The 15,105-nt window shown below is 34.9% G+C and overlaps 2 protein-coding genes across 5 annotated transcripts in view; one reads left to right on the plus strand and one right to left on the minus strand.

Annotated features, from left to right (window-relative positions):
• The window catches only part of LOC150094880 (diphthine methyltransferase), a 154,600-nt gene extending 149,453 nt beyond the window's left edge, over positions 1-5,147 (plus strand). For all 4 annotated transcript variants that reach the window (XM_090411429.1, XM_090411431.1, XM_090411430.1 and 1 more), the window contains exons 7-8: positions 1,500-1,669; positions 4,893-5,147. In XM_090411429.1, the coding sequence (XP_090267555.1) occupies positions 1,500-1,669; positions 4,893-5,140 (418 nt within the window). In that variant the 3' untranslated portion in view covers positions 5,141-5,147. The remainder of the gene's footprint in view (positions 1-1,499; positions 1,670-4,892) is intronic.
• Positions 5,148-12,168: 7,021 nt separating this feature from the next.
• Srp68 (signal recognition particle 68) overlaps positions 12,169-15,105 on the minus strand; it is a 156,687-nt gene continuing 153,750 nt past the window's right edge. The window contains exon 12 of the mRNA XM_090411049.1: positions 12,169-12,640. Within this exon, the coding sequence (XP_090267175.1) occupies positions 12,410-12,640 (231 nt within the window). The 3' untranslated portion in view covers positions 12,169-12,409. The remainder of the gene's footprint in view (positions 12,641-15,105) is intronic.

Genomic DNA, 15,105 nt, shown 5'->3' on the forward strand with positions numbered 1-15,105 from the left:
ATCCAGAGGAGCAAAAAAAAAAATTGCTCCTCTGGATTAAATCCTCAAAGACAGGTATCCTAGAACCTAAATATCAAATGTTTCGGTAAAATAGAAATATCGTTTCCCTCCAAAATAATTGTCAGAGGATCAAAAAAGGATTCATTCTTCAGATATTTATTTTAACTTCTGCTTCCTTTTTTTTTTCAAAAAAAAAAAAAAATTGTTTTCTTTAAACATATTAAGCGACAAACTCATACGGTAACTTAACAATCTATTCGGCAGTGTCTAGATTATTTGGAATTATTGTTTCAACTCCTCTATAATGAATGTGCCCAAGTTCGAAAATAAAATAAGCACATGCGCTATCTTTACCCTTCTGGTAGCCAATCAAATGTTTTATAAAAGATTTCATTCTTATTATATTTTGATAGTTAAAAAATGTTTTTCTTATGTAAGATAAATTAACACAGTTGATTGGGTGCAAATATTTCATGTTTAGATCATGAAATATTTGTTTAAAAATGATAGCCTTCAGAGGTTGATTGTCCTCATACTTTTTGATTAGAATTTGTACACAAGCTGTATTATTAAGTTTTTGTGTGAAATACAGCTTTTTTTTTTTTATTAGCTTGACAATGTGAGCCCTTTGTTAAAATTTCCATAGCTCACCACTGTATATAAACATTAGTGTGGGTTTCCCATGATGAGTCACCGGACTCCATGGAGATACTATATAATAATAATAATTATGGAGGTTAGTTTGGTTTCTGAAAAGTTAAGCACTAATCATGTGCTTTTTTAAAAAATTTTTGAAAAGTAGTTTAGTCCATCTATATTACTAATGTGCTATTGGTATTATCACAGAGGAGAATGTATAGGGCTCAGATATACAATAAATTATTATATCATACTTCAGGGACCCATTGCAGGAGAGCACCTACTTAATGTAACTGCAGTCCACAGTAATCCTCTTTCTATATACAGCAATATTTCCACTATCTCCAATTCACTCACAGTATTTTTGTTTGTCAATTGTAAGTTCTGATGCATGAATGTACTAGCATTATGACTGCTCTGGTTTTGCAGACCATTGTATTGTTTTTGGTACATAGGATATGGTTGGTTGGGGGGGGGAATCTTCTGCAGTTCTAAACCTAAGTAACTTCATTATTATGGATGTCTTGGGCTTTCAAAGATTTGGAAGACTGATCCTGTTCTCCAATCTCCTTATATAAATAGAGTGCTGATCTTTTAATCCAGTCATCCTCCACAGTACAATCTTCTCAGCCAAGGTCACCTAATATAGCCTTTCAGGAGAGTTGCCACTATGGAGACTATAATTTTGCAGGCTGTTTTTGCTTATAAGTTCTATTGTTGTAGTAGCTACGCATACAGTCGCTTTTTTTTTTCATGATCTGTGATTGAATGATTCTAGTTCATTACAACCAAACTAGACTCAGTAATTTGAAAATTAATATAATAAAAATAATGTATTTTAATTAATTTATTTTTTGCAGCTATGATGAGATGGTTATGCTGTGGGATACGAGACAAATGCATCAACCATTAGCAGATATTTCTGTGGGAGGTGGTATCTGGAGACTTAAATGGCATCCATATATGGAAAATTACATCGTTGCAGCTTGCATGCATAATGGTTTTAATATACTGGATGTTTCCTGTAAAGGTTTGTTGAAAACTTCATATTACAGGCAAAATACACTATTTACTCAGTGAAAAAAGTTACTCATAATTTATTTTTATGAACTAGTAGCTATAGTAAAGAATTATTATGGTTAAGGGTACACTGAAATATTGAGAGAGAGATCTGTAATCAAGCCATTTTAAAAATATTCAACCCTTCATGAGCAACTGTCTCCACCATAAAGGAAACCACTTCATATCCTTCGTTCTATTTTTATATGTTCCCTTCACGTCTTCAATACACGTTTATTTTCCTGTTATACATACCTTATCCGAAAATGCATTTCACTCCTCCACTATCATGTATATCTTAATCAAATTTTCATTTATAAGCTTATGTCTGCAATCTGATTATAGAGATGTATCTTTTGGTGACTCTTTTAGGTTTCTTTCTATTCAGATTTTTTAGAGGAAAGAGTAGTTACTCCTTCTCTGCCTCTGAGCTTATTACCACATCATCATTGTGAAATCTGAGAGTCCAGAAACAGTAATGTGAAAGAATTAATCTCTTTGTATTAGATAGTCAAGGATGTGGGGGTGACATTTAGGTCTCGGAGAGGTGTAATATCAGTGATGATTAGACAGGAGGAAGTGGAATTAGTGGGACTTGTTATAGAAAGAGAAATGAGCTAGTGTGTATGTTTACAAATGCTAGAAGTATTTGGAACAAGGAGAATGAAATTGTAGTATCGATAATTAATTCACCCAAATATTGTTGGTATAAGTGAGATATGATTGAATGAAGATGACATTCTGACAGGAATATGTAGTCTTTCATTGAAGATAGGCAAGGCAAAAATGGAGGAGAAACATGTTATATTGATGATGGCAGAGGAGTTGGGCTCAAGTGGAAGTGGGCATGAAATGTTTAATAGGGTGTTGCTACAGACCTGGTAATGTGGAAGGAAATGTTTAGACAAATTGGTCTGGCTAATAAGAAAAGGTAGATCATTATGGGTGATTCAGTTATAGTAATATAGACTAGAATGAAGATACAGCATCAGAAACCAAAGAGAATGAATTTCTTGAGTTTTTAAAGGATAACTACCTTGGCATTTGCTCCTTGGGCATAGTTTGTTACTGCACTCCAAGCACTTTCACTTCTTCAAGGTCAGTAATCAACATGTGAGTATATTCGTAGTTGGCAGTGAACGTGTTAAACAGTATAACAGAAGCCACATGTGGATCGAAGGTCTTGGATTTGATTATCTCATCAGAAGATGGTGTTGTAAATCAAGTGTCACAATGAAGCATTTTTCTCCAGTTGGCAAAAATGGTCATGAAGTGATCACTTGGGTGGCAGCCAGCCATATCAGGATCTTTGTTTGAGAAAAGATTATATGGGGAACTATAGGGCAGGAGATTATGACAAGCTCAGGAGGTGGCTTACAGTGATATCATGGAATGAGGAACTGCATGGGAAGGAAATCAGTACTGCTTGGTCTCAACTCATGAAGTATCTGCAGAAGCAATGACTAAGTGTATTCCAAAGATCAGTAGATTAAATACTATTTAATCTACTGATTAAAGTAAGGAAGGTGACTCACTTAGTGAGGGTAACAAAAAGTGCAGCATGAGCAGCGGTTAGCAAATAATAACAGAAATCCTAGGGAGTTTTTTCGATACGTGGTCAGTAGAAGAATGATTATGGGAGGAAGATATAGTAGAGGTGTTTAATAAGCAATTCATTCAAGTATTTCATACTTGTGATTATAATATAATATAATGCAGAATTTGAGAGCACTGAGATTGGGTGAGGCACCAATGATGGTGAGTGAGCAGAAGGTATGTGGGGACTTGAGAGAATGTTCTAGGGAGTTAACAGCTTTCACTTACATTTTTAACGTCTTAGATTAGCCCAGGTTCCAAAGGAGTGGAAAGATGGAAAAATTGTTCTGCTTCATAAAGGGGTGATAAGACTAAGGTTTGAATTATAGGCAGAGTTGTTGTCAAGATGTTGGAGAAGCTATTGAGAACAAAGATTAGAACTGGGTTGACAGCAGTAGAATTTTCTTTAATGGATAGTATGAGTTTGCTAAAGGAAGATCGTGTATTAGCAATTTGCTTATTATAACAAGGTGACAAATACATGGGACAAGGAGGATGAATATAGAGTAGTATATTTAGATTTTGCAAAATTTAAATATTCTAAATATAAATATCACAAAAAAAGATTTTGCGATAGATTGCCACTTGACAAACTAGTGGTTGGATTGGATATTGGTTGTCTGATAGGTATCAGCAGGTTGTGTGGGGAGTGATATTCCAGAAAAGGAAAGTCACTAGTGGTGTGCCATTGTTGTTTAATTCGTATGTAAATTACGTTAAAAGGGCTTAAATGGTGATATACGTCGCTTGCATTTGATGCAAAGTTGGGGAGCGTTATAAGAACTAGAGCTAGCTTTTGCAAGAGGACCTAAATAGATTGTCTGAATGGCAGGTGTGTAGGGATCTCAATTTAATGTTGCAGAATATAGGACTGGTGGGGATATTTTAGAGGAGGTGGAGGAGTTGAAAGATCTGGGGGTGATGGAAGATAACGACTTGAAATTGTGAGGACAACACAGCAGATTATAGGAAAAATGAGAAGAAAGAATGTTTGATTGCAATGTACAAGGCTTTGATTCAGGCTGTACATAGGTTACTTTGCACAGATATGGTCACCGGGTTTTCAAAAGGATGATGAGATGTTTGAGAGGGTTCAGAGACAATCGACTAAGTTGCTTCTGGTTACTGTAATGTGGAATATGAGAGAATGCAATTACAGAGCCTATTGGATAGAAGGAAGAGGGGAGGACTTGATCAAGATGTACAAGTAAGGGGTAATTATCAGATTAACGTGGATGACATTTTTCATAGAATATCGGAGATGGGGAGAGAACAAGAGGTCATACCTGGAAGCAGTATATAAGGAGAGGTGAGGAGTAGATTTTTTGCATGGAGAGTGGTGGGTGATTGAAATGTATCGCCTGAGAGTGTGGTGAGTAGTGAATGCATTTAAGTTGGGGTATGATGAACTGTGCATGTGAGAGTGGGACCTCCCACGATGAGTCTCTTGACTCCATTAAGATCTGTTGATGATAATGTTTAAATTCTTCATTTATAACAGTTCATTGGAATTATTCATTTAAAGTGATGATTTTAAAATTTTCATATGATGGCGAACATTTTTAAATACAGTCTACTTTTTTTTTTTCCCCCTATAGATAACATCCTTACACACATTGAGTCCTATGCAGAGCATTCATCTCTTGCTTATGGAGTTGACTGGTGTTGGTTAACAGAATTTGCTTCAATATCTGATAAACTAGATGAGAAACCAGAAATCTTAAATATGAGTAAAATACCTTGTAACAAATTTAGCCACCAGTTAGTTGCATCGTGCTCATTTTATGATCAGTCATTGCAACTGTGGAATGTTAATTTGCCACAAAGCATAAATAAAGTTAATTAAAAACTTTTGTAGATCTCTGTGAAATTTTTGGATGTTTTTTTTATACATCTTTAAATAACCAATGAGTTTTTAAGCACTTTTGATATCTGTTTTTAATTTTTATAAAATGTCACTTGCCTTGGAAAGATATCTACATCTGAATCCCATCTATGATGAGAGACAAAGTTTTTTTTTTTTTTGTTTTGTTCCCTCTCCCAGAGTGCAAATCAACATGGATCAAAAGTACATGCATCTAGTTATCATGCGACTCACATAACATATAATGATGATGTACAGTAATCCCCTGCCCAATTCCTTAGGGCAGGGTAAGCAAGCCTTGAATCAACCTTTCACTCTATTTCACTTAAACCACAGTATATGCAAGAAGTGCTCATCTGCCATCATGCTGCCTTACCCCCTACCCCACATTTTTCATCTTTGACTTAAGCATGATATTACAATCTGTAATTTTATCACTATTTATTTACTATGTGCATATTAAGAGATAAATAGTATATTTATTTAGTCTACAAAAAAAGCCAATTATGAGAGTTCACACATCACAAAAATTGTTAAAAAAAAAATACTTATCAGTTCATAGTTTCTCTTTCTGTAGACTACAAGGATTGTTTGAAAAGTTTGGTAAAAAATAAGTTAAACACATTTTTTTTGGAAAAAATCACATTTGTTTCTCAACATACGAGGATGGCCTGAAAAGTTCTCGACCTAACAGTGAAAAAAGGAATTTATAATTTCAAAATTATTTTTATTTTTCAACATAATCTCCCTTAAGACTAATACATTTATTCCAGCGATGCGCCAGCACCATTATCCTGTCCCTGTGGTGGTTCTCAGTAACAGCTGCAATCACCTCTTGATTCGAAGAAAACACTGATAGCAAGGAAGAGTTTTGGGAAGAGACAGAAGTCAGAGGAAGCCAAATCTGGGGAATAGGGTGGATGTTCCAACAATTCATAGTGCAGATCCCTTAATTTTCCCATTGCCAAAACACCTTCGTGGGCAGGTGCATTGTCCTGATGAAAGATGATTTTTTCTTCAGCAAACCGGGTCCTTTTCACAAATTTTTCTGTTTAGTCTGGTTAAAAAATTGGAATAATATTTCCCAGTTATTGTTTTACCCTTTTCAAGATAATTAATAAATAAAATGCCTTTAGCATCCCAAAACACCGATGCCATGACCTTTCCTGCTGATGGAACCGACTTTTGTCTTCTTTGGCACTGAACAACCGGCTTCTGTCTACTCTTTGGATTCTGGTGTGTAATGGTGAATCCAAGTCTCATCCATAGCAATAAATCGACACACAAAATCAGTTTTATTCTTGTTAAAAGGCTCCAAGCACCGTTCAGAGATTTTCATGTGAGTGTGCATTTTTGATCTGTGAGCAAGCATGGCACCTATCTTGTACAAAGCTTTTTAATTTGCAATTCTTCATGCAAAATATATCCTACATGTTCTTTTGAAATGTCTATAGGCTCAGCAATTTCACGCACTTTGATTTGTCAGTCATCCAATACCACATCGTGCATTTGATCAATGATTTATGGTGTTACACTTTTTGGACGTCCTTCACGTGGATTATTTTCAAGGCTGGTACAGCCACATTTAAACTCAGCAGCCCATTTCTTAATTGTCGAAAACGAAGGAGAAGGGTGTGCATAAACATTTATGAACTTCGAATAAATTTCTTTTGGTGTTAAACCTTCTTTTACAAAGAATTTTATAACTGCACGATACTCAATTTTATCCATTTCAAGGGATACAGACAACACTTTTGCTTCAGACAGCTGTATAAAACAAACTGCTTGATAGAATGATTTGCAGTTTCACATGGATGCTTATGACAGATGTACCAACTTAGAAAAAAAAAATCTTGCCGAAAGTGGTGTCATCTATGGTCAAGGCCGAGACCTTTTCAGACCATCCTCATATGAAGAACAGAGATGTTGTGGCCTTACAAGAAGACTTGAATAAATTGAGTATTTGGGCATGGGAATGGTGGATGCGAGTTCAATATTACAAAATGCCATCACCATCAAATTCCTGCCATGTACCCTCAAGGGTGTACAGGATATGATAGTACTACATGAAAAATTTACATCATTACTAACTTCCTATCTACAATTTTCCTCTAAATCAGTCTGTTACTTGTCAAGACTCCAAGATTATCAGATGTTATATTTCTATCGTCTAAGGCACTTTGTACCATATCAATCCACCTATATATCTTGGTCTTCCTCTGGGTTGTTTACCTGCCAACCTGGCAGAGAACACTTGTTTTACTAATCTTTCCTCTCCCATTCTGTTTAAGTGACCATACCACCTGAGATTAGCTCTGCTAACACATTCCTGGATGCTGACAATGTCTTTCCTAATATCCTCTTTTTAATATGATATTGCCATTGATGCCATCTGTTCATGCCCTAATCTTTCTCAGGACTCTCATATCTGCATCCCTAGTCTTTGGTCAAGTGTTTTACTTCTGACCCAGCTCTCAGATCCATAAGTTAAAATTGGTTTGAACACTATTTTGTATAGCTAATTTCTCTCTTATTTTCCATATAAATTTATTCAATTGACTTCCTGCCATAACAGCTTTGTTAATTCTGTTGTCTATTTCCATATTTAATTTACCATCTTCACTAAAAATCATGCCTAAGTAGCTGAAATGTTCCACTTATTCTATAGGTTCTCCATTGACAATGCAGTTGATATTTTCAGAGCTTCTGCTTATTTTCATTGTTTTTGTCTTGTTATTGCCTTCATACATTATCTATTACAACAGTTATTCAATTTAGTCAGGGAATCTTGCAGACTTCTAGCAGATTTATTTAGAAGTATGATATTGTCCGCATAAAGCAAAGAGCTGACATTAACATCCCCAATTTTGATATCATGTTTAATACCACTTTCCTTCATAATGTGATTCATATAGATAAAGAATAGCAGAGGGGATAATGTACTTCCTTGAGTTCTAACTGCTGACTTACAACTCAAATAAAGACTAACTATTGCCAGTTTCACACTGTCTACCTATAGCGTACCATATAGCTTCTCTCTTTCCACCTTGTCATATGCCTTCTACAAAACTTAAATACAGATCTTTGTTATATTCCCATGATTTCTCAACTATCTGTCGTAAAGTGAAGATCTGATCCTGACAGTCTCTATTTGGCCTGAATCCAGCTTGTTCTTCCACAATCCTTCTCAACCGTACTTGCATAAATCTTATCAGGAAAGCTAAAACAGAGAAATGTTCTTCATCAAGCTTTTCTTCCACAATCCTTCTCAACCGTACTTGCATAAATCTTATCGGGAAAGCTAAAACAGAGAAATACCTCTGTAATTCTCACATTCAGTTTTATTTCCCTTTTTATATATGGGTATTATGAAAGCTCTATTCCAGTCATCCTGAATTCATCCCTCTGTCCAGGCCTTTTGAACTATGCAGTATAGCCACTGTAAGACTTTTATATTCCTTGAGCATTTCCAGTCAAATATCTACTACTGCTGCCTTTTCACATTTCAGGCCTTTGATGGTTCTTTCTACTTCAAGTATGGATATGTTTTCCTGACTGCATGCCTGTTGAGTGTTCTATCTGCTCATTTCATTTAGCAATTTTTCGAAGTAATTGCTCCATACTTCAAGGATATCTTTTTATCCAGCTTTCATGTCACCCTTATCATCTCTAATTCCTTTTTGGGCACTCTTTCCTCCATTTCTCAGCTTCTTCAACAACCTCCAGAATATCTTACCACCTTTTTGATATTTCTTTTCTATGTTCATGCCAAAGTCCTCCCATGACTTTTGTTTAGCTAGTTTTACACAGTGTTTAGCTTTCTTACATTTGTATCTGTATTCTCTAAGAGCACAAGGTGACTTATTTACCAAGAACTTTTGATATGCCTTCTTCTTTTCCTTCACTGCCTCTTTAACTTCTTGTGTCCACCATGGAGTTCTGATTTTTCTATCCTTGCAAACAACCTCACCACATACCTTTCTGGCTGAATCAATCAATGTTTTCTTCAGGGCATGCCACTGAATCTCCAAGGTTCGATTTCTGTTCTCAAACACTTTCATTTTTTCTTGAATAATGTTTGTGTATTTTAGTCTACAGTTCACATCTGAAAGCTGCTCAATTTTTATTTGCTTTAAAACTTTCTTACATGTTATTCTTTTCAATATGAAATTCAGTTTTATCCAGCTCAAGACTAAATAGTGATCACTTCCAATTTCAAATCCTCTCTATACTCTGGTGTCCTGCACCAGGGAGAAAACATCACTATCAACAATAACATAGTCAATTAGAAGAAGCAAGCAAAATCCTTGCTTCTTCTCTCCATGTGAATTTGTGTCAATGTTCCAACATAAAAATAATCAGTCCATGTCCTGAGCAGAAATCCAACAGTTATTTGCCATTATTATTAGCTTTGCACTTTGCACAATATTTTTATGTCTGACAATCATTCCCTATTCTGCTATTTAGATCCCCAACAACGACCAACTTTTCATTTTGTCAGTTGCTTTCTCTAAAGCCTCAAAAAATTCCTCCACTTCTACCTCAGTGAGACCATAGGCACAAATAAGTCTTATTGTCCAGTTCCCCATTCTGATATTTGCCCACATCACTCTTCTTGAGACTGCCTGCCATTCAAGAAGATTAGCCTCATATTTCGTGTTGAATACTATGGCTACTCCTTTTCCATGATTGTCATTGCCTGAATATAACATTTTATTTTTATTGCTCAGAAAGATCTCACCAGTTTTTGTCTTTTTTGCTTCAGTTACCCCTATTATGTCAATTTGTTACTTATCTAATTCTTCAGCTAGCTAAAAGTGGAGGAAATAAGAGATCTCCATTTCTTTTCCATTCAGGCTTTTTATATTGATAGTACCGATCTTTAACTCTGGTGATGTTGGGTTGGGGTATTTTTTAAGATTTGTTCCAGTAGCTGACTTTTCTCTGTTTGCCCTGGTTTCCTGGCAAACACAATGGAGGTTTAGCCAGGCGACGCCCCAGCTGGTATGACATTGTCATGTTGTACTATCATTTTGTATTTTGGTTTAAGCCAATAAGAATTCAATTTGGTCAGCTAATTCCCAAATTGCCAGCCCATCCTCATTCATTCAGTATCCAGGTAGATACCTAACAGGGTGCACCACGAGAGGGTGAGGATTGGACATTAGGTCAGAAGCTCTGATTGGTTCTCTGCATTCCTTTAAAGGCTATGTGGTCTCCTCTCAGTTATACAGCTTTGACCCTTAAGTACCACCACCCTTACAAAATGTAAGGTTGTAGAATTTATGCTTGGCAGGAATATATTGTCAGAGGTGGAGGAAATAAGAGATCTCAGGTTGATAGTGGCTAAGGATCTGAAATTTAGGGTACACATTGCCAAAATTGTGAAGACAACAGAAAGACTTCTGGGAATGATGCGGAGGACACTAACTTGTTGAAGTAGGGGGATTTTTGTTCCATTGTATAAGGCCTTTGATTAGGCCACACATGGACTACTGTACCCAGATTTGGTCACCTGGTTTTCAAAAGAACGAAGAGATGTTGGAAAGAGTCCAGAGGCAACTGACCTAAGGTAGTTTCTGACCTCTGGAATGTTGAATATGAGGAAAGATTGAGAAGATGCAATTTACAGAATCTTGTGGATAGGAGGAAGAGGGGAAATATGATAGGGACCTACAAGTTAGTAAGGGGTTGTTATAGGATCAATGTTGGAGAGAGGTTCTACAGAAAACAGTGGGAGAACCAGAGGTCATCCTTGGAAATTGTATAGAGGGTGTGAGCAGGGGAGTAAGAAGCAGGTTTTTTGCATGCAGTGTTGTGAATGATTGGAATGCCTTGCCTGAGAGGGTGTCTGCAGAGAACTTGAGTGTGTTTAAGGCACGGTATGATGAGTTGTGTGTATGATAAAAGGACATCCTAGATGAGTCTGACTCCATTGGGACTTGGGGTAATAATAATAATGTCAAGAATTTTATTATGATAATAAGGCAGATCACCATGAAAATTAAGAACTTAAAAAATTCTCAATTTCTGATTTAGAATTTTATCTTATGAATAAAAATCTTTCAAATGCAAAATAGGTGGTTCTTTAATTTAGTTTTAAAAAAAGTGTTAATTTATACAAATTGTACATCAGTGGATCTTTGTCCACTGGTTTGTGGACATGAACATCACCAGACTTGACAAGCCTCCAACAGAGTCCCCCATCTAAAACCTATTGAACACATCTGTGGGATGAGCTGCTCTGCTCATCTGGAAGAACAGGGTCATTAGTTCCACTAAAACATCATGTTAATAGACTAGTGATACCAAAGAAATAGAATGCTAGTGTGATTAGAGACTACCGCTGGTTTCTTGAGAGAGAAAAAAATTTATGAGAGATAAATGAGGTACTTTTAAATTTGCACAATTTGAGCATTTTCCCCCATTACTGTAAATATAATAAAATATGCAAGTACTTGAATTTTAGGTGTTTTCTATCTATTTATATAAAAAAAAACTATACAAAGTACAGTTTTTTTCTAATTGAAATTTTAACTAAAGTAATTTTGGCTAGGTTGAAATTAAGAACTTGGCATGCTTGGAAAAAAACATTCCCGCTTTTAAATTTTACCTTGAAATCCATCTGTTTTGATTTAGTTCAAAATGCTTGTTGACTACTGCTATTTTCTATACATTCAAAATAATAATAAAAAATGTGTGTGTATACACAAGGAGAACAGAGAATGTAAGTAATGTTTTCTTTTATTATCTCCTTCCATTTATTCACAGATTCTTCAACTCTCATTTAAACAGAGTAAGCTGATCTATTATTTCTTCCTCTGTATTTTACTCCCAACAGGAATATAATACACTGAATTCATTTTCTATAGCAAGAAGGAGAATTTGGTGGTAATTGTCTGTATAAGCTTTAAGAGTTTCACAAAGTGACTCATTCCAAATAATTAACTTGCAATGACTTTCAAATTTGAGATTTAAAAAAAATGAAAGAATCATAAAATAAACTGAAATTGGCAGTTAGTATTTTTTTTTTTTAATACAGAAGAATTTGAAATAAATACAAAGAAAGGTTAAAATATTCATCAGTATTTACACCAAATGAATAAGATTCCACAATTAATAACACCTTGGACAGTATATCCATAAAAAATGTTCCCCCAATTTGGAAAAGATTACAAAGTATATTTATTAGACTTTTTTATTTTTTTTATTATCTGCAATTAGAATATTAACATAAGTACAAAAAAATTCCTATTTTTTCCAACCTCCTAGCCAACCTCTGACAAAACCTGTGATTCCACCACCCTTTTTCTGTTCAACACGATCTTCCAATGATGGAAATTCCATGTGGTTCAAAGCAAGATCAAAAAATAATGGTTTGCATGGAATAGGCTTAAAGTCAGGAGGAAACTGAGATATATGAGGCTGTCTTGAAGTAAGTTTTGGATCTTCATAATATTCATCAAGTCGTTCTGCCAAAGTCTAAAACAGGAAAGGAAAAATAAACATATACACACACAGTACATTCTGGTTAATTGGGCCACATCGGAATAGTATAATTTGGCCAAATTAAGGCAGCTGCCTCAATTAAATGAAGTTGCACATCAAAAATTTTAAAATGTACATAAGACAAGTTTCTCGTTTATTGCATAGCAAAATTATTAACTTATGGATAAACTTAAACAACTAGCTTTAGGTAAAATGCTTATCATAAAATAATTTCATTTATATATGTATCACAGATGCATGCAGTTCTTATGAGTTTATTGAATGTAGCCTGTCTTTTTTTATTTTATTGATTGCAGGTATTTAATGCAGAGATATTGCCTTCCTGCATGAAATAGTTTTGATTCAGTAATAAATTTTCTAGTGTCTGGGGTAGTCACTCACTCAACATTACGAGTTTTCTTCTCATCACTTTTTTCTTCTAATGTCCTCTGATGTTTTGCTTCAATTTCCTCCTCAAAATCTTCATTTTCATTATAGTATTGAAGACAACCATCAATAGATGCGAATGCTCCATAGTTTCTGATGTGGCTCAGGTCTAATAGGACATTATTTTCACTTGTTTGAATGCTTAAAACCAAAGTGAGCAAAACAGTTTTAGTCTTATTGCTTATTATTACTTATCACCTATCAGCAATAAACTGTATTGCTTGTAAAAGATTAACATTTGTGCTGATCTCTGGCAATTATCAAGAACCAGTAAAATTTTTCTTGATTTTTGTTGTAATTCCATGTCCCAACTCATAAGCCAATTCTTAAAAAATTCAGATATCATCCATGCAGTTTTGTTTGCATGGTACTGAATTGGTAAACTTTCCAATTTAATTCCTTTAAAGTATCAAACCATGGCCCTTTTTCCAATAACTAATTGCTTTCATTTACTAGTTCCTAACATATTTGAACGGCATAACTGTTACACAAGCTATTGCTTTCAATGATCTAAACAGTGTAGCATATTTATAATAAAGGGCCATGATAAAATAGCTGTGTTTAGTCAATATTGCAGGTGTCATCAGCACTAAACTTTTGAATCAAGATTATGTAATTTTTCTAACACTTGACTGGCTGTGTCCCAAATCAATGAAGTAAATTCTTGTTATATTCTCATTTTGTTTTAGAGTTGTTCCAATCAACCAGTACACCAATTAACTGGAATCTACTGTACACACACGACCCCCGGTTAATGCCCCCCCCTTCAACACTTTCATTATAATGCTCTTTTGCAATGTTCGGTAAAAAGGGTAATTCCCTAAACTTGCCACTTGAAGTGATAATACTAAATGTACCGACTCCCTTAGTAATTCAGTACAAAATACTGTACACATGCTAAGTTATGAAGCTTTTGAACTGGTTAAAATTTCTTTTTTTAAGCTATAAAGTCCAGAGAAAAATAGTGAAAGTAAAAATCAAAGAGTCAAAGAAAAAACTATTTCCCCTGGATATAAAATTACAAGTGATAAAATGATTAGAAACAGGTGAATATCAAGTTGATATCTGCAACTTTTTTTCTCTCCCATAGTCCTAAATGGACCATTGGGTCATTCATGGCTGGTAGATGATGCTCTTTGTTATTCTTGATCCCCAAACAATTCCTTCTAATGTTTGCTTTGGAATGCCATTAGCCCTCTCCACATGTCCAAACCATTTAATCTGTCTTCTTCTGATGACTGTCAGAATATTTTCCCTTTTTCCCCGTCTATTAAATTAATCAGTTTCTGAACATTTCCATTGGTTTTGTGAGCAGTATAGGGAATTCTCAAGAGTCTTCTGTAAGTTTTCATTTCAAAAGACAGGAGTCTCCTCTCATCTTCCCTCAATAAAGTCCAGGCCTCAAAACCATACAAGAGGATAGAATTCATCAAAGTGTCAATTAGTTTTAATCTGGTTGGGATTGCTATTCTGTTATCTCTCCACAATAGTTTTAACTTTTGTAGGGTCACAGTTGCCTTAGAAATTCAGTATTTAATGTCGGTTTTGGAGCGACCATCTTGACTCAGCATGCTTCCTAAAATAAGTGAACTTGTTTACATCCTCAATTTGTATCTTTAAGGATTTAATGTTTGATTTTGAGGTTATCATTGTTTTTTGCAGGTTTATGTATAATCCATATTTTTTTTAATGTTCCAAAAATGCGGCTGGTTATCCCTTGTAATTCTTCTTTACTTTCTGCCAGAAGATTGATATCGTCTGCAAAATGTAAATTGTTTATTCTTAGTCTGCCAACTACTATTCCAGTGTCATATTCATGAAGAGCTTCATCTATGACATATTCCAGAAAACAATTAAAAAGAAGAGGGAACAAGATGCATCCCTGTCTTACCCCCTGTTCTGCCCGGAATGGTTCACTGCTGTAATTTTTAATTTCAATTCTCATATCAGATGACGAGTAAAGAGATTTAATAATCCTAATGATTTTTTTTTTTTAATATATAAAGAGCCAA

This window comes from Typopeltis vanoorti, chromosome 21 (genome assembly GCF_054136105.1).
Source record: "Typopeltis vanoorti isolate ZY-2024b chromosome 21, IOZ_Tvanoo_1.0, whole genome shotgun sequence".
NCBI lineage: Eukaryota > Metazoa > Arthropoda > Arachnida > Uropygi > Thelyphonidae > Typopeltis > Typopeltis vanoorti.